The 25,104-nt window shown below is 32.2% G+C and overlaps 2 protein-coding genes and 3 long non-coding RNA genes across 5 annotated transcripts; all 5 read right to left on the bottom strand.

Annotated features, from left to right (window-relative positions):
* Positions 1-5,483: 5,483 nt before the first annotated feature.
* LOC122602728 lies at positions 5,484-6,372 on the bottom strand. The gene is made up of 3 exons (XR_006324378.1): positions 6,334-6,372; positions 6,202-6,255; positions 5,484-5,752 (listed from the first exon to the last, which is right to left on the bottom strand). It is a non-coding gene; the product is annotated as an uncharacterized LOC122602728 (long non-coding RNA).
* Positions 6,373-9,942: 3,570 nt separating this feature from the next.
* On the bottom strand, positions 9,943-17,141 carry LOC122604247 (T-complex protein 1 subunit eta-like). Its single transcript, XM_043777138.1, has 8 exons — positions 17,076-17,141; positions 16,876-16,989; positions 16,534-16,773; positions 15,986-16,116; positions 15,819-15,900; positions 10,405-10,524; positions 10,155-10,271; positions 9,943-10,038 (listed from the first exon to the last, which is right to left on the bottom strand). Exons 2-8 carry the CDS (start codon positions 16,966-16,968, stop codon positions 9,943-9,945), a joined length of 879 nt encoding a protein of 292 aa, XP_043633073.1. The 5' UTR covers positions 16,969-16,989; positions 17,076-17,141.
* Positions 13,618-14,394, bottom strand: LOC122605621. The gene is made up of 3 exons (XR_006324660.1): positions 14,267-14,394; positions 14,134-14,192; positions 13,618-13,802 (listed from the first exon to the last, which is right to left on the bottom strand). It is a non-coding gene; the product is annotated as an uncharacterized LOC122605621 (long non-coding RNA).
* Positions 14,644-15,472, bottom strand: LOC122605622. Its single transcript, XR_006324661.1, has 4 exons — positions 15,362-15,472; positions 15,139-15,252; positions 14,923-15,014; positions 14,644-14,778 (listed from the first exon to the last, which is right to left on the bottom strand). It is a non-coding gene; the product is annotated as an uncharacterized LOC122605622 (long non-coding RNA).
* Positions 17,142-18,786: 1,645 nt separating the features above from the next.
* LOC122605620 (T-complex protein 1 subunit eta-like) lies at positions 18,787-22,014 on the bottom strand. The gene is made up of 14 exons (XM_043778580.1): positions 21,988-22,014; positions 21,812-21,847; positions 21,617-21,730; positions 21,292-21,531; positions 20,892-21,052; positions 20,688-20,784; positions 20,490-20,609; positions 20,291-20,407; positions 20,079-20,174; positions 19,890-19,979; positions 19,760-19,799; positions 19,309-19,346; positions 19,165-19,233; positions 18,787-18,919 (listed from the first exon to the last, which is right to left on the bottom strand). Exons 1-14 carry the CDS (start codon positions 21,988-21,990, stop codon positions 18,896-18,898), a joined length of 1,245 nt encoding a protein of 414 aa, XP_043634515.1. The 5' UTR covers positions 21,991-22,014; the 3' UTR covers positions 18,787-18,895.
* Between the last annotated feature and the right edge of the window lie 3,090 nt (positions 22,015-25,104).

Here is a 25,104-nt window from a genome sequence, read left to right as displayed (position 1 = left end):
TTTGCAAGACTTGAAGGTATTAGGTTATTCATGGATGAATGACAATCTTTTGGTTTAGAGGCTTAGAAATCCCTCTCCTCATGGCTCTTGGTACATTCAGTTGATGGTCATACTTTTGTTAAATTTCTGTAAAAGATCAAATGCAAAGCTTTTGGGAAGTTTGTATAGTTGCATTTTGGGCGAAAATGGTGTCAAAATGGGTAAATGACCCATTGATGGTGTTCATGAGATTTTAAACAAGTTGATGTTGTAATTATGTTTAAAATTTATCTATATTGTTGTTGGTAATCTCTGAAATGTGTTTTAAGAAGTTCGTTTTGAAATTTGAAGGTTGTAAGTTTGATCAAGTGTTGAAATGTGTTTAGGGTTGCTATCTGATGACCACTGCGGCGTAGTGGGGGTGGTTTTGCTCACTGCCGCGCAGTGGGAACTCTCGGCACTCGGTTGAGTTTTCTCCCACTTCGGCGCAGTGGGGGTAAAAAAAAATTTTTTTTTTTGCGTTTTCGGTTTATCCAGTCCTTTCAATATATATCCCAAAATTAAGTAAAACTATTTTTTAATATATATATATATATATATATTATAAATATAAAACATCATATGAAGTTTAAACAAAAAAGTATATAAGTTTAAAAATAATCCTTTTTAATAAACAACTACAAGCCTAGGGGCTAAAATAAAAATTATATTAAATATAAATATTTTATTTGTCATTGTCTTCTTCATTAAATAGAATACCTGTAACTATGTATATACATATACATATATATATCGATACACTATATATATATATATACACATAAATAAACAAAATAAAACAATTATTTTATTGAAGCCTGACCCACCTCTTCCCTCCCCCCCCCTCTCTTCGTCAAGCCCCATCGATGGAACGAAACGGCTTGAAGGATGAACCCGTTGACGAGCTTGCTCCTTATGGAGTCCACGTGGAAGAGGTGTCGACGATCGGTCGAACACCCGCTTAAGGAGAGGCTTAAGTGTATCATGCGAGAGACACATAAGGGGTAAAATAATCATTTATACAAGAATGGACTACTCTTGCAACAAAATTTTTGTTTTATTATGTAAAATTTAAAAGTAAAAAAAAAAAAAATTTAACCAAAAATCCAATTTTGATTTTAGACTTCAAAATCAACAATACCACAAACCACCTCCTATCATCTTTCCCAAATTCTAATGTCTTCACATCCCTCCTATCACCGTCATCATTAAAATTTTTAAACTACCACAAACCACCAAAATTAATACATCAATCTCCAAATATCCACCTCTCCTTGTAAACAAAGTCCAATAAACAAAAACTGGTAACGAAGATCCAGCCAAGAAAATCATGCTACAAAGATCCGCCAAGAAGACCCGACTAAGATATGAAAACCTATATATATAGTTTGAAAGAGGGTTATTTGGGTATCAATAATGCGTTGTGGAAGATCTGAAGGTGGCCGTTGCGGTGGATTTGAAAGGTGATGGCGATGGCGAATCAAAACGGTGAACATAACGGTGGTGAACCAATTAGATCTGTTTCTTGATCTACTTCATCATCATCGTCATTATCCACACACACACTGGAGCTACCAACACCAACCTTCGTCGCCCATCTCTATCATTACCAATCACCGCTGCCTGTTTCTATCATCATCCACCATCACCGCTTGTATATATACAAATCTACTTCGAATGTGACTGGGATAAATATGTTGTCGATGATTGTGAGTGGCAGTCTCATGGATGATGATGATGATGATGATGATGATGATGATGATGATGATGATGATGATGATGATGGTGATGGTGATAACTGGATGATAGAAGATGTGTTTTAATTATTTATGAATGATGATGATGGTGATGATTGTGAGTGCAGAAAAGACAATATTGCCCCTCATATGATATCCTTAATGGTAGAAAATAGATGGATCTGTCTATGTGGACTGAGATCGCCACTATGTTGATATCATAGGGACCGAAAAAGCCACTTTGCATTATATAACCTTTATGTTATTAGTCTCGATTGGAAATTTCACAAAACGATTCTAACATATGAGTCACAGGTTAACTACTATTATCACAAGTATATTGATAAATGTACCCGGGCACGTAGATGTGTAGGTTGAAAAGACAAAAAATGTAACATTTTTCAACCACACAAACCAATTTCGTTAAAAATGTTAGGAGTACATATGTCGTCACTCGACACCTGCCAACTCGAAATCCTGGCTCCGCTCCTGCTTAAGAATACAAAGGGATAAACAAATACCCTGTAATAACAAATATCATGAATTCTTCATAGCAATGGCAACTTGCATATGATGTTAAGAATATCTTGATGCTGGTTTGAAATACATTTTACGATTGTGGCTATATAGTTGAAATCATGTGATGTTATAGTATAAGTAAATCATGAAATTTGTAGGCTCCATATGGATTATTTTTATATTATCTCTAAATATATATAAAAGAGAAACCTTAATTCCAAAATAAAGAAGTTTGGACCCTTGAATAAAGTTCAACTTTTAATTATATCCATTAGATCAAAACGATGATGTCATATACCTTTTTTACTTTTTTTAGATTTAATTTTAATTTAATAATTAAATAATTATTATTTTCTTATATAAATTTGTAGACATTATTTATTAATGTTATTTAATCATATAATTATGAAACTAATATTTTTAAAATTTTATATCATTTTTCATCTTTAAAGTCAATTATTGACTTTTTTTTTAATAAGATTTTCATTTTAATCGATACGATACACATATTGACATAACTTTTCAATAATTACTCAACAATTTTCGAGTTAACGAAGAACTGGAAAAAAAATACCAAATCTATAATAAGCTATCACAATTATGTATCAAAAAAATAGTTGTATGAAAATCGTAAAATATTATGCATAATTTTAAGTTAGATTAGCACAATATGTGATGTATAGATTGATAATTAAATTGGTTAGTAAATTTTGTAAATAATTAAATTATTCAAGCAAAACGTTAAATCTCAAACACGATGACAATACAGACATATCCGGATGCATGAAAGACATCCAATCAAACAGAAACATTACTTAGCGAGAACTCTAATACATGATATATCCATTTTCCAACCGGTTGGTCACCGTTAACCGGAATCTCAACGACCATTAATCTAACTTGACATTTTTTTAGTGATTCAATTTTTACCCAGTTTAACATGTCATTAATTATATATATATATATATATATTCCACGCGTATTACGCAGGGTTATAATCTAGTATATAATAAAGAAGGATTATAAGGATTGTCTTTTTAAACTATTTTTAGAAACAGTTATGATGTGCTATGTCTATAAACTTTTTCAAAGTGTTTTTATATTATTTAAGATGTCATATTTAATTAATAATATTTTTTAAAGAAAATAGTCTAAAAAATGTTTTTAAAATATTTTATTTTTTATGATGTCTACGGATTTAATTTTTATTAGAAACAAAATATATTTTTTTATATAATATTATGAAATGGCTTTTTGTGTCTTATTAATGCAAAAGGTACTAATATATATATATATATAATTTATTGTGTTAATCAATTTTAATATCTCTAAGCCGAGTTAAAACATGCCAATAAGAAAAATTATATACATTTTTTAAGGTTTTTTTTGCTTTTAAAAGATTTAGTTAAAATGTCCGGATTGAAAGAGGGTCAACAAGCTAGTTGTTTTATTACAATATTTGTTTTTATTATATGGTATGTAATGTAATTAAGTATTTAGTTATTTTTTTTTTTGAACAGTAGTAGTGATTGGACTCAGCGGCATGCCTCTTCACTGTCTGGTAGAAATCGACCACGTCAGCAGCACATTAAATCCGAAGGCATGACTGGCGGTGGAAGTCCCACTACCGTTTTGGAGGAAACTAGCTAAATGTTAAAGAAAACTCCCATGCCACACCTCATTGGCGAGGACTTTCCAATATACCTTTTAAAAATTTTGAACCGGTAATCAACATTTGACTGAAAGTTATAAGGGACATTAATTTTCTAGTGTGGATAGTTTGCAATATACTTAGAAATCATCATCATGTGTAATAAGTTAGAATAACTACTGAACAGTATCATGGCAATCATTCCTAAAATAGGGTGGTAATTACTAGCTAAAAAGAGGGAAATGATTTATACAGTTACTTCTTTTCAAATGAAATTTGTTACCATAAATCGCATTTGGAGCAAAATTGGATACCTGAGTTACTTCTTTTCAAATCATTATTCTTGGTCTTCTATCCTCACAAAAACGGTTCGCAAGAATGAATGATTTTGAACAAACTGTGAATGTGCATTTATAATCGAAGTTCATTTTACCTGTGGCTTTTGTGCAATATTGCAAACTACGATGATATCTTTTCTTTCTTTTTTGTAAAATAGGCTTCAAGTTTGAGAATTTTTTACCAAAGGCTACTTAGATAACCGTAACTTGTAAAGAGTTGTTTCATTTTTCTTGACACGCTCCATAATGGAAACTATTGTAGTTTTAGTGGATGTGGGGTGTGTTTACACAAACTATTGAAGTTTACAATTTCAAAAGCACATACTATAATTAGGGTGTTCATTTGTTTCAGGTGTCCATAGAATCTATCTATATTGCAATTCAAACTATTATCTATGTCTTCATTTTGTACCCACTAATCGGTTTCAAGTGGAAAACAACAAAAGTTTTGGGGTTCTACTTCTATATGTTGACGAGTAACATCTACTTTACCATGGTTGGCATGATAGTTTTGTCACTCACAAGAAGTCCCCAAATTTCAGCTGTTTTAGTCTACTTTTTTCTTTGCCTTTGGAACTTGTTTTCAGGTTTTATCATCCCTAGACCGGTATGTGATTTTTTTTTTTTTTTTGTCATTCTCTTTTTAATCTAATTAGAAGTGGCAAAATGGGTGGGTTGGGTATTAAGACAATGGGTTTGGGTCAACATGTTGTGTTTTAATGTGGCTCAAAAGAGAGTGTGGTCAGTGGGGGGTTGGGCCAAACCTTAAACACTTCCTATCCTTTTTTTAGAAAATATGTATGATCAAAAATATGTATATATGAATGACCAATAAAATTGTGAACTTTTATTAATAAGGTGATTGATGTTATTTTATTTAATTGAATACATATCGGATGAGTGAGTCTTTTATATTAATTCATTTGACCCGTTAAAGCTACACCATATCGACCCATTTGTATGTAAGATGGTTTTCTTAAGCATCTCTACTTCTCTAGTTAGCATCATTTTACATGCTATAATGTAACTTGGATATTGCAGCAAATACCAATCTGGAGTAGATGGTGTTACTGGGAAACTCCTATGAGCTGCGGTCTTCTAACGAGCCAATTTAACCAACCTTTTAAGGTGCCAAGATCTCTCGATATGATTGTAAAAAGGAAAAGTATGGGTTTGAGTCTTACTTTCTTTTCATTGCGAGTATAGCACATACTGGTTGGATCATTTTTTCTTCACCAACTTTACGTGCGGCATCAAGTACCTTAATTTTCAACACAGTTAGTTTTTGACACTCATGTCTGGGTTTACCTTCTCTTTTACAATGTCTTAGAACAAGAGCGAAATCTTGTCCACAGTTTGCTAAAGAAGCAAAACCAAAATGTATAATTTGGTATCAAAAAATATGAGAAGCAAAATCCAAAGATATCTTCCACTATCTTCTACAACCCGTTTTATCCCAGCTGAGATCCAAGATGTGAACTTCTCTTTCACTGTAACAGAGCCAACAGACAAGATTACACAAGTAAATTTTAAGGTTCATAATTAATCAAAAATATACAAGCTTGGAGTAAATTAACCAGATGTCATTAACCATTTAATTGATTGAAATTAACCGGCCAGATGTCATCGCTGAGCATTTTTTGTTGGTCAATCGAATTTAACAAACGTTGAATATCCATTCAAACAAGACATTTAAGGAGAAGCTGAGCAAGCATCATGAATAAATATAACGTCTTAACATAATTACAGAATCACAAAAAGGATATAATATTAAGTTTGAAGATCTTTTAACCAAATCATACTACATCTTTTCATAGGTATATACCCTTACAAGCTCGCACTAATGATATACAGTCAATGGATCTGCTTTAGCATCCACATATGTTATTATTAACTTTGGAAATAGACTGACGAGTTGAAATATCAAAAGTTGCATTACCTGTTTGAGTAACTCAGTGCAGACAAGTCGAGCAGCACCATGAATGGTATGTAACTGTATTAATGATCATCAAGTAAGGAAACTCCCCAACATTAGCAAAGAAAAAACACATATACAACAAAAAAGTTTTACCTTTACGGATGGTGGCTCCCACACAACCGTACCCACACCTGTTTATAGCATATAATTACAACATAAGTGACACAATGAAAACACTTACAAACTTAACCACACTAGAAGATAAAATGTAGCCAGCCACTTATCCTATAAATTGGATCAATTTTAGTTGTGTTCCGTCACAAGCAAGCAAGATATATATGAATAAGCAGAAAAAAATTAGCTAGAAGAAAATACGGTGAAAAACATTGTATTATAATAATGTCAATTCTATACAACAAATATTGAATATTTTATTAATAATGATTTTTGGTGTATAACATTAATGGATATTTTTACACTAGCAAGTTCTATTTAAGTTGTTAAATATAACTAAACTGAAAAATTAAAAAAGTAGTGGCATGAGACACACCAGGAGCGATTGCATGATTCTGACTTGGGCTACATCCAACGATATCATACATTTTGTCTGATACAGCCTGTTCAACATACCAACATCATATTCAATTGGTTGCATTCTCAACGAACAAAAATTAATATCAGAAAAGAAAAAAAGGCAAAACCTATAATCTCTTAAAGTCTCGGAAAAATAAATGCATTTTAAAAAATCTGACAAAAACCTACCTTAATTGCTTTAGCAAATGCATCTATAATTGGTTTTGAGTCTTCGCCTGCATTGTCTGCCTCTTCGTGTACATATTGGATTAGATTGTACAACAACAACAACAACAACAACAACAACATAATAATAATAATAATAATAATAATAATAATAATAATAATAATAATAATAATAATAATAATAATAATAATAATAATAATAATATAATAATAATAATAGTACAGAAAACATAATAATAATAATAAAAGAATCATTAAACCATAAACATAGCGAGTTTGTGATCACTTTCTAATAAGTACAGAAAACATACATATAATTTATTATGAGAAATACAAATAATAGTATTCTCTTTTTATGATCATTACAATACAGTAAACAAGATATATATATACACAAAAGGAAAATGAATGGGCAAAAGTAACCCACGTAGGGACTTGATCAGTCTATAAACAATATACATAATAAAGTGCTATCAATGAAGTGGTGAATTAATATCCCCCCGCAAGCGAGATGGCGGTGGTCCAAGACGAAGCAGACTACGGAAAAACTCAAACTGAGGTTTAGGAAGACTCTTCGTAAATATGTCCGCCACTTGAAGCTTGGTAGGAATGAAGCGAGTGTCAAGCTTCCCCGAAGCAACAAGCTCACGTATAAAATGATAATCCAACTCAATATGCTTGACCCTCTTATGTGAAATTGGGTTCTGAGTGAGGAACAACGCACTACGATTGTCACATAAAATGGTTGGCCACGTTGGAGGTAGTGCATGTAATTCACAAAGAAGGTGCGTGATCCAAATAATTTCGGCTGCTGTATTAGCCATTGCACGATATTCAGATTCACAACTAGACTGAGACACTGTGGGTTGCTTCTTTGCACTCCAAGAGACAAGATTACCACCAAAAAAGATCGAGTAGCCATATGTGGAGCGCTGAGTCTCAAGACATCGAGCCCAGTCAGCATCTGAATAACCAAGTAGAGATGGCATGGATGGCTTAGAAAAAGTGAGACCAAAAGTCAATGTGCCTTTAATGTATCGAAGAATACGTTTCACCTCCTGAAAATGATGAACCGTTGGCTTGTGAAGAAATTGACTCACTTGGTTGACAGCATAAGAGATGTCAGGTCGGGTGATTGTTAAGTATTGCAAGGCACCGACAATAGAACGGTAGTGAGTTGGATCACAATACGGCTCTCCGGTGGTAGAAAATGAGACATGTGTTGACAATGGTGTAGGAGCTGGTTTTGCATCTATCATGTGCGCCCGATCCAGGATTTCCTTAGCATATTTGGACTGATTAAGAAAAAGACCACCATTGGTGTAAGTGACCTCAAGCCCAAGAAAGTAATTCAGCTTCCCCAAATCTTTAATAGCAAACTCCTTGTTTAACCGAGCAATGAATGACTTGACCATAAGCTCATTGTTACCTGTGAGGATCAAATCATCCACATATACCAACAAATACATGATGCATGAGTCCCGTTTTAAAATGAACAAGGATGGGTCTGCATGACTGCAAGAGAACCCGTCACCTATTAAGAAGTTGCTCAACCGATGAAACCAAGCACGCGGTGCTTGTTTGAGACCATATAAGGCTTTGTTTAACTTGCACACATGGTTTGGAAATTGATGACTAATGAAACGAGGGGGTTGTTCCATATAAACACTCTCATGAAGATAGCCATGTAAAAATGCATTATTTACATCAAGTTGATGTAAGTTCCAACTATTAAGAACAGCCAATGATAAGATAATGCGAACAGTAGAAGCTTTAACAACCGAGCTAAGGGTGTAGAAGTAATCAATACCCGGTGTTTGGCTATAACCCTGAGCAACAAGGCGTGCTTTATGGCGCTCAATAGTGCCATCAGAATGAAACTTTGTCCGAAAAAACCATTTAGACCCAACGATAGGTTGGTTCATCAGACGAGGTACAAGAGTCCATGTGTGATTTTGATGTAACGCTTTAAGTTCATTATGCATGGCTATGACCCACTTAGGATCCTTAAGAGCAGATTTATAACCTTTAGGATCCGTTGAAGCATAAAGAGCAGCATGTAGAGCATGATCAGTAGCATGCGACAAGTCAGCAGAATGCTTAGGTTTGAATATTCCATCTTTAGAACGAGTAATCATTGGGTGAGACGGGTGAGGAGGTGGGGGAGGTGGAGTGTGGGTAGGGATAAATGATGAGACAGTAGAAGAGGATGGGGATGCAGGGGGTGAGGGGTCAGATATCGGATCAGGTGATGTTGCAGTAAGAGAGGGAGGTAAGTCAGAGGTAGAGGGGATGGTTGAAACCGATATGGGAGTGGTTTCTTGGCTTGGTTCTGGTGAGTCTGAACATAAGTGACATGGTGGGACAGTAGTAGTAGATGGGGTGTGTATCACGGGCGTGATGGTGGGCTGGATGCGGGAGGAGTTGCCATAGGCATTAGCAAGAGCCACCCATATTTCACGAGCGATGGTCAATCCAATGATTTCAGCGGCGGCTTCTTCGGTGAGAAAAGCTTGGAGGATTATGATAGCACGTTGGTCAGCAAGAATCCAGGCCAAGTAAGCGGGATTGGCTGTTCGTTTTTCAGACACAACATTTTCTTTATCGGGTTGAGGGGAGGTGCCATCAACATGTCTAACCAGATTTTGATATGTAAGGACTGGTAGGATCTAATTTCTCCAAAGAAGGTAGTTAGAGGAACATAATTTGTTGGTGATCATATGCATGATGGAGTTCATGGGGAAAGAGTCAGAGGAGGAAGAAGCCATGGAAGAAAGAAGAGAGGAATCGAGAATATGGGATGGGAAGGGAGGGATCAAAGAAGGCTATGATACCATATGAAAAATACAAATAATAGTATTCTCTTTTTATGATCATTACAATACAGTAAACAAGATATATATACACACAAAAGGAAAATGAATGGGCAAAAGTAACCCACGTAGGGACTTGATCAGTTTATAAACAATATACATAATAAAGTGCTATCAATGAAGTGGTGAATTAATATTTATGACCATCAACTAATGTGTGTTCCTTCATGACACTCCTCACTTCCGGGATCAGATCACGTACATACACCTCTGCTTCTTCAATATACTATTATAAAATCAAGATTACATAATCATTATTAATTCAACATTATTTTGGTTTAAAAGCTAAAACCTTTTGTACTCCAGTGTATACTCTAGATTAAATAACTTATGGAGAAGAACCTGGTCATTTCCATAAAGAACAATAGTTGCTACCTTGCCTCTAGGACATCCACTAAATATGCCAAACACTTCATTTCCATATATCTTTTGCTGAAAACTCTTGCAAGTCCCAATACGCTTTTCCAAGAATTTAAAGTACATTATATATTTTAGATAAGTTAAACATAAAAAAAAAACATGCAAATAACAAGGATATCAATATAAAAATAGTTTTATTTAAAGAGAGGTGTCCAACGTAGAAGAGAATTACTATTCTTTGTGGATAGTTATGGTTGTATGATATCATTGTAGCACAAGTTGCTTCTGTAACACGATTTAGATCATCTTCAGAAACTAGATCTGCAAAATACATACATCGCTTTGCCAATTCCTGATAATAAAAGAAAGTAACAAAAGTTAAAATATAAGAAATGGGTTTCATTGGCATGAAAGAATTGATGTTAACCACCTTTTTTGAATCCCTATCAATAGCTTGACTAGTCAAAATGATGTTGGGACCCCACTTCACAGGACTCTTTAGTATATATGTATCAATTAGGTCTACCTCAACGATGTTAATACAAAGGAATATAGTGTCAAAATCCCATGAAGAAATCTAATAAGCAAGACAAATTGATAAAAACTTTATCTACCTCATATCCTTTATTTGGGAATTGAATTTTGATCAGGCTTGGTGTTTAAGATCAGGATCTCTGGATTCTTAACCACAACCAGATTCTTAAAACCATTATGTGGTTTACACACGATGCTGATACCTTCTACAGAAAAGGAGTCATCCACACGACCACCCAAAACCTAGAGAAAAGACACTTAAATGATGCATATGAATTAAACAATAAAAAAACATTGCATTCTCATAACAGTTCTAATAGTTGCATTGTTTAAGTATTTTATATCAAATTTAACGAGAGAAAGTACCCATGCGTTGCGACGGTGAGATGGTGAGGGTGATAGGTCATAAAGTGTGATAGGTCATAATATGTGATAAGTCATTGAGTGTGATAACCAAATGCCTTAGGTGTACGGGTTCCACCCTCGGATTTAAAAATCCGTCGAAAGTATATCGAATGACCTCTCTAATGAAAGAGCTTGAAATTTTAAGAACACCCATATAATTTTTATAATTTATTAATGTACGGTTTTTGAGATAAAATATTTTGAATGACTTAGAGAAATAAAATGATTTAAGGAGAGAAATAAAATGATTTAAGGAGGAGAAGGAAAAAATGAGTTGTTGATATTTGAGGAGCAAGATAAAAATGAGTGGTTGAGATTTATGGATAATATAGATATATTAGGTGATAATATTCAAACTAAGGGATAAAAGAGGAGTAATTTAGACATATCAAGTTCTTAATTTTAAGGAGAGGAGGGGCAATTTGTTTTATATGGAGTATAGATATCATACAATTATACACCATAATTAATATTTTTAGAGTCCTAAATATCAAACTTACACTCACCATAAAAAATCAAAGAATGACAAAATATGCAAGCTAACGAATCACGCAAATTCTTATATATACTTATAAATATTAAAAATAAATTAAATCAAGAAGAAAAGTGTGGAAAACCAAGACTTGGTTAAACATGCATGTACCTTTTTTATTCCAATCAAATTGAACCCATCTTCAAAATCATCTTTATCATTCTCATAAGGACCAGCACCCTCAGAATCATATCCTGAAGCATAGACAGCAGCAACAATAATGTTTGCTATAGGTCTCCGAGAAGAATGAAACAGCTATATCGGGAGTCGTGTGGCATAATATTTGGATAGTACGGCTTTCATGTCAAAAGCCTCCATGCTTACAGTGTATTTGCCGATGACCTATAACATAATGCATTAGGAGCTTTACAATCAAATGATGATAATGATAGTGGATGTTAAGTAATAAAAAATAATAATTAATAAAATACAGATTTGCATGTACCTTATCACAAACATTTTCGAAAACTTTAGAAATTAATTGAGGTGGAACAACATTTTGAATCAAGCTTTAGGCCTCTCTTCTAAGCTCCATCTTGAGAAGAGGTGTTACAACATCCTGCCAACATATATATATATATATATATATATATATAATGAATATATGAATGAATAATAGTTTAGTGGTTAAATTGTAAAACAAGTATTAAAGTAAAACAAATAAGACAAGATCTTGACTCTTAGATCATGGTTAAATTGATGCACAAAGATTCACGAAACAATTGATGCACGATTATTTTCGTGATGCACGGTGATCTTCAGTGGAAAAAAACCTACTGTTTTATTTGCTTTACTACCGATTAATACTTGTTTTATTTTACCTAATATATATATAATAAATATGAATGACTAATAGTTTAGTGGAAACAGGGATATAAGAATGAAAAGTGTCATACGCACCTCATCACGAAGCAAATTGTAGCCTTCTGTTTTAGACTGATGGTACAGCCAAATTCAATAAAAAAATCAAACAAACTATTGTTAATTAGTAGTCAATAATAATAATACTAATAAACACTACCGACTGATAATGAGGATGCCGAATTACCATAATTATCGATCACCGATGAGTGGGGTTCCTTCCTGCTTTTGTATTGTAGAATTAATACACACAGATATTAATAAATAAAAATTATCAAATAAGCGAGACTAGCAAATCGCTCACAAACTATGTAATATATATATTATAGAATTAATGCATATTGAATGATGTTTGAACAATTGCTCGCTTTATATATAGTAAGTCTTTTATCTTAATTCATTTGACCCGTTAAAGCTACACCATATCGACCCATTCAATTGCTATGTAAGATGGTTCTCTTAAGCATCTCTAGTTAGCATCAATTTACTGTTATAGTGTAACTTGGATATTGCATCAGATACCGATCTGGAGTAGATGGTGGTACTGGGCAACTCCTATGAGCCGGAAAATGTACGGTCTTCAAATGAGCCAAGTTGATCAGCAAGTCCAACCTTTGGAGGTGCCAGGCTAGGATCTTTCAATATGACTGAAATGGTTCATCAAGGAAAAGTTTGGGTTCGAATATGATTTTCTTTTCATGGTGGCTATAGCACATATTGGTTGGATCAACCTTTTCTTCACCATCCTTGTGTGCGGCATCATGTACTTAATTTTGAACACCGTTAGTTTTTGACCCACCCGTGTCTAGGTTTACCTTCTCTGCTATAGTACTTTCCCGGAAACTGACTTACATGTGCTATATTATAATGTATCTGATTAGGTCTATCCAAATAAAAATATCAGCCAAACTGAACCACTTTAAGTAGCTCTATTACAGAATTTGAGAAACACTGAAACATCTAATTCACTTAATATTGCAAGTTCAAACATGAGAAGCAAAATCCAAAGATATCTTCCACTATCTTCTACAACCCATTTTATTTGAGCTGAGATCCAAGTTGTGAACTTCTCACACTGTATTCAGATAAAGATGACTACATAATAAAGGGCTTTGAGAGTATTACAAAAACAAATTGTGCTTAGAAGACCACAAGGAAGTGATTAAGTAGGTAATAAGTCAAAGTCAACATGATAAATACTGGTTAATAGTACACAAACATTGTCACGATAAACAGCTTGACATCTTTTCTCTTTCTTGTTTTATCTTCCATTGTGAGCTTGTCGCTCCCATGATCATCTGCACTTAAACAGCATTCAAACAATTAGTACCAAAACCCAAAGGTGGCTATAATAGACGAGTTGGATAACGGGCTTAGGTAAAAAACGAATACTTTTAAATATGAAAACAAAGCAATGCAAAACCTATGTATTCCCTTAGACAATGAATTCGACTTTTTTCTTTTTCAATTAAATCTTTTAACTAAATCATACATCATCTTTTCATAGGTATATACCCTTCCAAGCTCGTATTAATGATATACCATCAATGGATCTGCTTTAGCATCCGGATATGCATATTATTAAGTTTAGAAATAAACTGACAAGTTGAAATACCAAAGTTGCATTACCTATAAGGATTAATTAACTCAGCGCAGACTACTCGAGCAGCACCATAAATGGTATGAAACTGTATTAATGATCAAGTAAGGAAACTCCCCAACATTAGCAAAGAAAAACACATATACAACAAGCAAGTATTACCTTTACGGATGGTGGCTCCCACACAATGTTATGCCGACCTGTTTATAGCATATTACACAATGATAACATTTACAAAACCAAACTAGAAAACAAAATGTAGCCAGCCACTTATCCTATAAATTGGATCAATTTCAGCAAGTAAGATATGAATAAGAAGAAAAAAAATTAGCTAAAAAAATAAGGTGAAAAACATTGTATTATAACAATGATTAATACACTTTCTACAACTTTGGATAGGTTAAGACTCGCATTAAAAACTAAATTGATTTTTGATAAGTTACGAAATCTTAAACTCTAATTCTAGACAAAATATATTGAATATTTTATAAATAATGACTTTTGGTATATAATGGATATTTTTGGACTAGCAAGTTCTATTTAAGTTGTGGTTTCTCATTATAAATATTAACTAAACTAAAAAAATAGACTAGTAGTAGTGCATGAGACACACCAGTTGGATTTTCCTGACTTGGGTTACATCCATCATTATCACATGTTGAGTCTGATACAGCCTGTTCAACATACCAACATCATAATCAATTGGTTCCATACACAATGAAAAAAAAATTGGTATCACAAAAGAAAAAAAGGCAGAATGTATAATCTCTCAAGTCCCAGAAAAATGAAACAACTTAAAAAATTTGACCAAACCCTACCTGAATTGCATTAGCAAATGCATTTATAATTTGTTTTGAGTTAGTCTCTGCATAGTTTGCCTCTTCGCGTACATACTAGATAAAAAATTGTACTGCAACAGCAACAACCACAACAACACCACCAATAATAATAATTATAATAATACTGATACTGATAAAAGAATCATTATACCATAAACATAGCAGATTTGTGATCAGTTTCTACAGAAAACATACATATAAATTACGACCACCATCAACTAATTTGCGTGCTTTCATGACACTCCTCACTTCCGGGATCAGATCACGTACATACAGCTCAGCTTCATACATTTCTTCTTTTTTAATAAACTATTATAAAATCAATATCACATAATCAATATAAATTCAACATTATTTTTCTTTAAAGCTAAAACCTTTTATACTCATACTCTAGATCAACTAGTTTATGGGGAAAAACCTGGTCATCTCCATAAAGAACAATAGTGGCTGCCTTGCCTCTAGGACATCCACTAAATATGCCAAACACTTTATTTCCATATATCTTTTGCTGAAAACTCTGGCATGTCCCAATACGCTTTTCCAAGAATTTAAAAGTGCAAATACATATTTCAGATAATTTAAACATAAAAAAAAACATGCAAATAACAGGATATCAATAAACATATAGTTTTGTTTGAAGAGATTGGTTCAAAGTAGAAGAGGATTACAATTCTTTGTGGATAGTTATGGTTGAATGATATCTTTTCAGCGCAAGTAGCTTTTGCAACACGATTTAGATCATCTTCAGAAACCAGATCTGCAAAGTATATACATTGTGAAAGAATATATATTGCCAATTCCTGGTGATAAAAAAAAAAGAAACAAAAGTTAAAATATAAAATGGGTTTCATTGTGAAAGAATCGATGTTAACCACCTGTTTTAAATCCTCATCAAAAGCTTGACTTGTCAAAACAACATTGGGACCCCTCTTCAGTATATCAAGTTTAACCTCAATGCTGTCAATACAAAGGAACATAGAGTCAAATCCCATGAAGAAATCTAATAAGCTAGATAAACTGATAAGTGATAAACAATAGCTACCTCATATCCTTTAAGATCAGGATCTCTGGATTCTTAACCACACCCAGATTCTCAAAACCATCAACATGTGGTTTAAACGTGATGCCGATACCTTCTACAGAAAAGGAGTCATCCACACGACCACCCAAAACCTAGAGAAAAGAACACTTAAATAATGCATATAAATTAAATAATCAGAAAACGTTGCGTTCACATAACAGTTCTATTGGTTGTATGGTTAACAATCTAAGGCGATGTTTGTTGTTTATGAGTGAGGGGAGATATACAAGTCTTTTTGCAAACACAAGAATCATTTGTTTTCCAACTCTTCAATCTTTGACTACAATTATCACAAAACATTATACGATTAATCATATGCCTCTAATATATATACAAGTTTTACAGTACTTTATATCAAATTTAACATCATACAATCATACCCTAAGATTTTTAGAGTCTTTTATATCAAACTCACCATGATAAATCAAAGAATTTCTCAACAAAATATGCAAGCATACGAATCACGCAAATTCTTATATATATTTAGCAAAATTAAAAATAAATAAAACCTTTTTTATTCCAATCAGGTTGAACCCATCTTCAAAATCACTCATATCATTCTCATAAGGACCAGCACCCTCATAATCATATCTTGAAGCATAGACAGCATCAACAATGATGGTTGCTATATGGCTCCGAGATTCATGAAAGAGCTGCTTCGGAAGTTGAGTGGCATAATAATTAGATAGTACGGCTTTCATGTCAAAACCATGCATGCTTATAGCTAAACTGTTAATCTTCTTAACGACCTGTAACATAAATTATTAGAAGCTTTACAATCATATGATGATTATGCTAGTGGATGTTAAGTAATAAAAAGTAATAATAAATAAATACAGATTTGTATGTACCTTATGAAGAATATTTTCGAAAACTTGAGAGATTAATTCAGGTGTAACACCCCTATCAATCAAGCTTTGGGCCTCTTTTCTAAGCTCCGTCATAAGAAGAGGTATTACAACACCCTGGCACCAGATATATATATACACATATGAATGAATATAATCGTTAATGGGAACAGGGAAATAAAAATAAAAAATAACATACGTACCCAATCTTCATACAAACAGTAGCCTAGATCTGGATACTGATGGTACAACAAAATTCAATAATAAAAACAAACAAACAATTGTTAGTAGTCAATAATAAACACTACCGATTAATACTCGTTTACAACCCTACATATTAGAGAATCTGTACGAGATTTGAAATATACGACAATAGTTTGAAATAATTGGAGCATTTGGTGGAAAATGATTAGTGGCAAATTTACCTATTGTTAATTTTTTATTATAACATTTTACATTTGTAACTTTGTGTAGTGGCATATAAGAGTCTTCCAAAAAAATCAGTAGTAAATTTGGTCATTCATATATTTCAGAGTGCCAAATTTACTCTTTTTAAGGTTATGCATGGCAAATTTGAGCCATTGAAAAAATTAGTGGCAAATTTGCTCCTTTCACATATTTTAAATGGCAAATTTGGTCTTTTAACCTTGTTTTACTTTAGTGGAAACAGAGATATAAGAATGAAAAACGTCATACGCACCTCATCCACCTCATCTTGAGAACTGTAGCCTTCTTCTATAGACTGATGGTACAGCCAAATTCAATAATAAAATCAAACAAACTATTGTTAATTACTAGTCAATAATAATAATAATAATAAACACTACCGACTGATAATGAGGATGCCGAATTACCATAGTTATCGATCACCGATGAGAAGGATTCCTTCCTGCTTTTATATTGTAGAATTAATACACACAAATACATACAGATATATACATATATATAATAAAAATAAAAAATTGTGCCTAATTTTGCAAACTCTTCGATCCGGAAGAAAAACAAAGAGCAAGAAGAAATACATGCTTTTCGATTTTTAAAGATTTTCGTGTGTATATATATAAATCGATTAGAAGAAATACATGTCCAAATTTGTATAGAAATCGAAAACCCACTGATTTCTAACCTTAAGAAGAAGATGATGATGGCGATGATAGGCGCGGGAATGGGAGAAACGAGGAGGTGGAGTGAAATAAAAAAGGGGGTTTTGATGTCCACCCTTTGAATTGACTATCTTTGACTCTTATTGACTTTAGGCCTAATCTTTATTTTCTTTTTTTACTGGTTAATTTTATTATAGATAATTGAGATTTAACTCTTGTGTCATCTATTTTAGAGCCAAAATAATAATGATAAACGATGGATGGGTTTATTTTTTTTCTATAAATTGCAACAAACGAAAGAAAGGTATGAGTTTGATAAATTGTGTTTTTTACTTGCTTATTTTTGTTGATGTTCATAAAATATGGATGTACTTTCAGTTTTTTGTTTGTTAAAATATGTATGGGGATAAATGATATATTCACACTTAGTAAAGAACGGGTTTGTTAAGAATTTGTATATCGTAATTAGTATGTTAATCTGGGTTTATATATAGTTAATATGACAATATGGAAAGTGGACAGAAAGTTTTAGATTTGCTTGCTCCAATTTATATATATAGAATCCACAAGCACAAAACACTTTCTAACAAACGTCCCCCTGTATTTCATAGAATCCCCATGACAACCTATATACTTGTCAAAAAATAGGTTTAACCGACAACATATAAGATTTGCGAAACCCACAAAATGCTTCAAGAAGGCAAAATACAGCATATCCAGAACGATGACTAAGTACATAATAAGGGGCTTCGAGAGTATTACAAAACTAAATTGTGCTTAGACGACCACACGGAAGTGATAAAGTAGCTATTAAGTCAAAGTCAACATGATAAATACTAGTTATAAGCGCACAAACATTGTCACGATACTATCTTCAGAAACAGCTCGACATCTTTTCCTCTTTCTTGTTTTGTCTTCTATTATGAACTTGTCGCTCCCATCATCTGCGATTCAACGACATTCAAACAGTTGGTACCAAAACTTAGTGGTGACGATAAACGAGTTGGATAACGGGTTCAGGTAGAAAACGAATATTTTTAACTACGAATACAAAGCAATGTAGGACTAATGTATTCCCTTACACATTGAATTTGACTTCTTTCCTTATGGATCTGCTTTAGCATCCAGATATGCATATTATCAAGTTTGGAAATAAACTGACAAGTTGAAATACCAAGAGTTGCACTACCTTTTTTAAGTAACTGTCGTCGAGTAACTGACTGCAGACTACATCAGCAGCACGAAGAATGGCATGAAACTGTATTGATGATTATCAAGTAAGGAAACTCCCCAATATTAGCAAAGAAAAAACACATAAACAAATAAGTATTACCTTTACAGATGGTGGCTTCCACACAACGGTATCCACACCTGTTTATAGCATATTACAACATAAGTGACACAATGAAAACACTAAAAAAACCTCACTAGAAGATAAAATGTAGCCAGCCACTTATCCTATAGATTGGACCAATTTTAGTTGTGTTCCGTCACAAGCAAGCAAGAAAATAAGGTGAAAAACATTGTATTATAACAATGATTATAATGCATTTAATTTACACTTTTTACAACATTAGACCCACAATTAATATTAAATTGACTTTTGATGAGTTACGAAATATTAAATGCTAATTCTATACAACATATGTTGAATACTTATTAATAATGATTTTTGGTGTATAACATTAATGAATACTTTGCACTAGCAAGTTCTATTTAATTTGTGGGTTTCTGATTAAATACAACTGAACTGAAAAATTAGACAAGTAGTGCATGAGACACACCAGGAGCGATTGCATGAATCTGACTTGATTCTGATACAGCCTGTTCAACATACCAACATGGTATTCAATTGGTTTCATTCACAAGTCACGGAAAAATAAACACATCTTAAAAATTCTGACAAAAACCTACCTTAATTGCTTTAGCAAATGCATTTATAATTGGTTTTGAGTCTTCGTCTGCATTGTCTGCCTCCTCGTGTACATATTGGATTAGATTGTACTGCAATAATAATGATAATAATAAATAATAATAAAAGAATCATTAAACCATAAACATAACGAGTTTGTGATCACTTTCTAATAAGTACAGAAAACATACATAGAATTTACGACCATCAACTAATGTGTGTTCCTTCATGACACCCCTCACTTCAGGGATCAGATCACGTACATACATCTCTGCTTCTTCAATGTACTATTATAAAATCAAGATTACATAATCAATATTAATTCAACATTATTTTGGTTTAAAAGCTAAAACCTTTTGTACTCCAATGTATACTCTAGATCAAATAGTTTATGGGGAAGAACCTGGTCATTTCCATAAAGAACAATAGTGGCTGCCTTGCCTCTTGGACATCCACTAAATATGCCAAACACTTCATTTCCATAGATCTTTTGCTGAAAACTCTTGCAAGTCCCAAAACGCTTTTCCAAGAATTAAATAACAGGATATCAATAAGCGTATAGTTTTATTTGAAGGGAGGGGTTCAAAGTAGAAGAGGATTACTATTCTTAGTTGATATTTATGGTTGTAGAATATCGTTTTAGCCAAAGTTGCTTCTGCAATACGATCTAGATCATCTTCAGAAACTAGATCTGCAAAATATATACATCGCTTTGCCCAAACCTGATGATAAAAAAAGTAACAGAAGTTAAAAAAATAAGAAATGGGTTTCATTGGCATGAAAGAATCGATGTTAACCACCTTTTTTGTATCCTTGTCAATAGCTTGACTTGTCAAAACAACGTTGGGACGCTTCTTCACAAGATTCTTCAGTATATCAATTAGGATGAACTCAAGGCTGTGAATACAAAGGAATATAGTGTCAAAATCCCATGAAGAAACCTAATAAGCAAGACAAAGTGATAAAAAAATATATCTGACAAAGTGATAAATAAATATATCTACCTCATATCCTTTAGTTGGGAATTTAGATCAGGCTTCACGTTTATGATCAGGATCTCTGGATTCTCAACCACATCCAGCTTCTCAAAATCATCAACATATGGTTTAAACACGATGCCGATACCTTCTACAGAAAAAGAGTTATCCACACAACCACCCAAAACCTAGAGAAAAGAACACTTAAATGATGCATATGAATTAAATAATCAAATAACATTGCATTCTCATAACAGTTCTAATAGTTGCACCATGGAGTTGTATATATCAAACTGACCATAAAAAATCAAAGAATTTTTCAACAAAACATGCAAGCAAATTCTTATATATACTTAGAAAAATTAAAAGTAAATAAAACCAACAGGAAAAGAGTGGAAAACCAAGACTTGGTTAAATAGGCATGTACCTTTTTTATTCCAATCAGGTTGAACCCATCGTCAAAATCATCCATACCAATCTCATAAGGACCAGCACCCTCATACTCATATCCTGAAGCATAGACAACATCAACAATAATGTTTGCTATATGACTTCGAGAAGATTCAAACAGTTGTGTCGGAAGTTGAGTGGCAAAATATTTGGATAGTACGTCTTTCATGTCAAAATCCTCCATGCTTACAGTGTATTTGTTGATTTGTTTAACGACCTAGAACATAATGCATTGATAATGATGATGATGATGATGTTAAGTAAAAAATAATAATAATCAATAAAAACAAACTTGCATGTACCTTACGACTAACATTTTCGAAAACTTTAGCGATTAATTGAGGTGGAACGCCATTTAGAATCAAGCTTCGGGCCTCTTTTCCAAGCTCCATCCTGAGAAGAGGTGTTACAACATCCTGCCAACAGATCATATGTATATAAGAAATATGAACGAATAATAGTTTAGGGGATATAAGAATGAAAAATGTCATACGCACCTCATCACGAAGCAAACAGTAGTCTTCTGTGTTAGACTGATGGTACAGCCAAATTCAATAATAAAATCAAACAAACTATTGTTAATTACTAGTCAATAATAATAATAATAATAATAATAATAATAATAATAATAATAAAAACTACCGACTGATCGATAATGAGGATGCCGAATTACCATAATTATCGATCACCGATGAGAGGGCCGGGATTCCTTCCTGCTTTTATGGACACAACAGTTGGAGTATATTATACAATTAATACACACAAATATATAATAAATAAAAAATATATATTACACAAATACATACTGATCCATATATATATTATAAATAAAAATACAAAATTGTGCCTAATTTTGCAAAGTGGGATCCATTTCGTGTGTGTATATATACATATATAATATATATAATCCGACTTAACCCATTGATTTCTTACCTTGGATCTTTAAGAAGATGATGATGATGAGCGATAGGCGCGGGAAAGGGAGAAACGAGGAGGTGGAGTGAAAGAAATTAGGGGTTTTTGATGTCCCAGTTGAATTGACCATCTTTGACTCTCATTGTTTTAAATTTTATATGATTGTAAAACGTAACGATAATGAAAATTTATTACATATTAAAAACGTTATCTATATCTATATAAATATTAAAACAGTAGAAATCCTAGCATTTTAAGTCATTCTCTCTAAATCAAAGCTATGCTTAAATGTTGCCACATAAGATTTATCCTATGTGGCATCTCCATGTTTTTTTTTAATTATCAATCTTTTTTGTATAAAATATAGTATAAATTAGAATATAGAAACTATAAAATTGGATATATCGTATATGAAAAACAATATATTTATGGGATTGATTAACATTAATTTGGCAATAATATTACAAATCCACAAATTCTTACATACCTTTTATTATTATTATTATTATTATTATTATTATTATTATTATTATTATTATTATTATTATTATTATTATTATTATTTTTAATAAAATCGTCACTTTGTACGTACGATTACAAATTCATTTGTTATTGATTCCATTTATATGTATCTAATCACATTAGTAATCCTATAAAAAGGGTTTTTTTAAGCTTTATTTTGTATGTATATAATTGCTATTTAACAAATAGTTAAGCATTCATCAAGCTCTATGTAGTCAAAAGATTCAATCATCATGATGTGGAAATAATATACTTTATATGAACTAATAGACGATAATAGATGTATCAAAATAGGTTGGTTCAGAGTCCAGACATTTTCACCTAATTCTTGATCATATACTCTGGGCACTTCAATAAATCGAATTCGCGTGTTTCAACTTTAATTGTAGGTCTACACTACACTTCATTGTTTTGTTTTGTTGACCTAATTGTATGTTGCGGGTATTCGACCAACTATAACAATTCTTTAAAGTATAGCCAAAGTCCTCAATGCCAAATTTCAACCTGAATTTAGGTCTATTTGTATGTTAAAACATTATGCATGGAGTTCACATTACATGATCTATCATCCAAGGATTAGAGGTCACTATATTTTTCATGTTTCATAATATAGTTTATTATTATACTGCTTTAAAAAAAAATCCGCACGATCTATCATCCAAGGATTAGAGGTCACTATATTTTTCATGTTTCATAATATAGTTTATTATTATACTGCTTTAAAAAAAATCCGCACATCATGCGGGTAAAAGACCTAGTTTATATATAAAGATAGATGAAAATAGCAAAAACGAAATGTTTAGAAGTAAAACCGTAACTGTATGAAAGTTGTTTGATGAAAATTCAAAAGTTTAGTGTCAAGAAAATAAAAACAAAACTTTGATGTAGGGTAAAAATTAGAAAATAAAAACTTTAGGAGGTTCAAATGAGAATTGATAAAGAAAAAACTATTATGCGCTATAAGAACTTGTACATTTAATACATAAAGAACTTATAAGTTTGTACAGACTTTTTGTAAAATACTATAAACAATAACTATATATTAATGTTTTAAATGTTACATGAACGTAAAACGTAACGATAATGAAAAGTTATTACATATCGAAAACATTACATATATAAAAAGACGGATGAAAATAATCAAAATCAAATTCTAAAAGTAAAACCATAACCATCTGAAAGTTATTCGATGAAAACATGATAACTCAAAAATTTAGTCTCAAGAAAATGAAAACAAAACTTTGATGTGAGACAAAAGTTAAAAGATAGAAACTTTAAGATGTTAAAATGAATATTGATAAAAGTTAATATGTGCTATAAGAATTTATACATTTTATGCATAAAACACTTATATCATCACATAGGTTTTTAGTAAGAAAAAAATTTGCTCCATTGGTCCATTAAAGGACTAAACTAGTAAACTCAAAACAGGCCCAACGTTTACAAAATTTGACTCGTTGGCTATTGTGGCTATTGGCCCATAAACTCAAAGCCGGTGGGCGGTGGCTATAGCCCCAGAAACTTAAAGCAGGCCCAATTTTTAAAAAAATCTGAAAAACATATTTTTACATATGCAAATTGACAACATGCGGACTTTTTGCTCTCAGGAAGCGCGGCTGAAAGTGTCATATGTAAAGTAGTTTTTTGTTCTTGTGGTCACATACCAGAAAAAAAAAAATCCTTTTACTGGAGCAATTGGTTTTAACACTTTTCAATGGCTTCTATTTTATAGTTTTTTTTTTTTTTTTTTTACCTTCTCGCAAGTAGTTTTAATAAAATACCGTTGTTAAAAAAATAGTATCTTTTAATGACACACGCATATAACGACCTTCCTGTTTGTAGCCCAAGTTGTACTCACATGAACTTGTTGAAGGGAAAACAACCTCTATAAAATTGTGTTTATAAAGATAAAATGTGCAATACAATCTATATATATATAGATAACATAGAAACAAACTTACCTTTATCTTCCTTGAAGAATCCAGTCTCCATTTTTGATCTAATTTGGAACCTTAAGTTAAATGTCAATTTTTTGTTTGTCTTATACATCATAGACTACAAACCAATTAGGCAAGTTAATACTATCTTCATAAAAGCATGATTCTATTCATATCTCATGGGATCTTTAGCATGTTTATTGTTTATTTGTTTTGTAGGAATTTACACCGATGTTGCATTTTGAATTGGATCTACCAATATATATATAACAAGGTGCTAAATTTATTCCTAAACAATCAAGAATTCTTAGATGAATTCCATCTTTGACTTAGAATCATTAGATCAAATTTAATTATTTCATCTTTATTAAATGACAATATTAATACTTATACTTTTTATAACTATACAAAAAAAT

The sequence above is a fragment of the Erigeron canadensis genome, chromosome 6 (assembly GCF_010389155.1).
Source record: "Erigeron canadensis isolate Cc75 chromosome 6, C_canadensis_v1, whole genome shotgun sequence".
Lineage (NCBI taxonomy): Eukaryota > Viridiplantae > Streptophyta > Magnoliopsida > Asterales > Asteraceae > Erigeron > Erigeron canadensis.
Note: the sequence above shows the minus strand (reverse complement) of the source record. Positions and strands in the feature narration are given on the sequence as shown.

Coding starts and splice junctions, on each gene's coding strand:
- LOC122605620 (XM_043778580.1), bottom strand. Junction 20,610..20,687: donor TTGACAAGGATACAAAAAAG/GTGGTTAACATC, acceptor TTTTATCATCAG/GTTTGGGCAAAGCGATGTAT. Junction 19,980..20,078: donor TTGATGGTCGTAAATTCTAT/GTATGTTTTCTG, acceptor TTATTATTGCAG/TACAATCTAATCCAATATGT.
- LOC122604247 (XM_043777138.1), bottom strand. CDS start 16,968: ATGACGGAGCTTAGAAAAGAGGCCCAAAGCTTGATTGATAGGGGTGTT. Junction 15,901..15,985: donor CTGATCTTAAAGGATATGAG/GTAGCTATTGTT, acceptor TTGTATTGACAG/CATTGAGGTTAAACTTGATA. Junction 10,272..10,404: donor ATAACTATCCACAAAGAATA/GTAATTCTCTTC, acceptor TTCTTGGAAAAG/CGTATTGGGACTTGCAAGAG.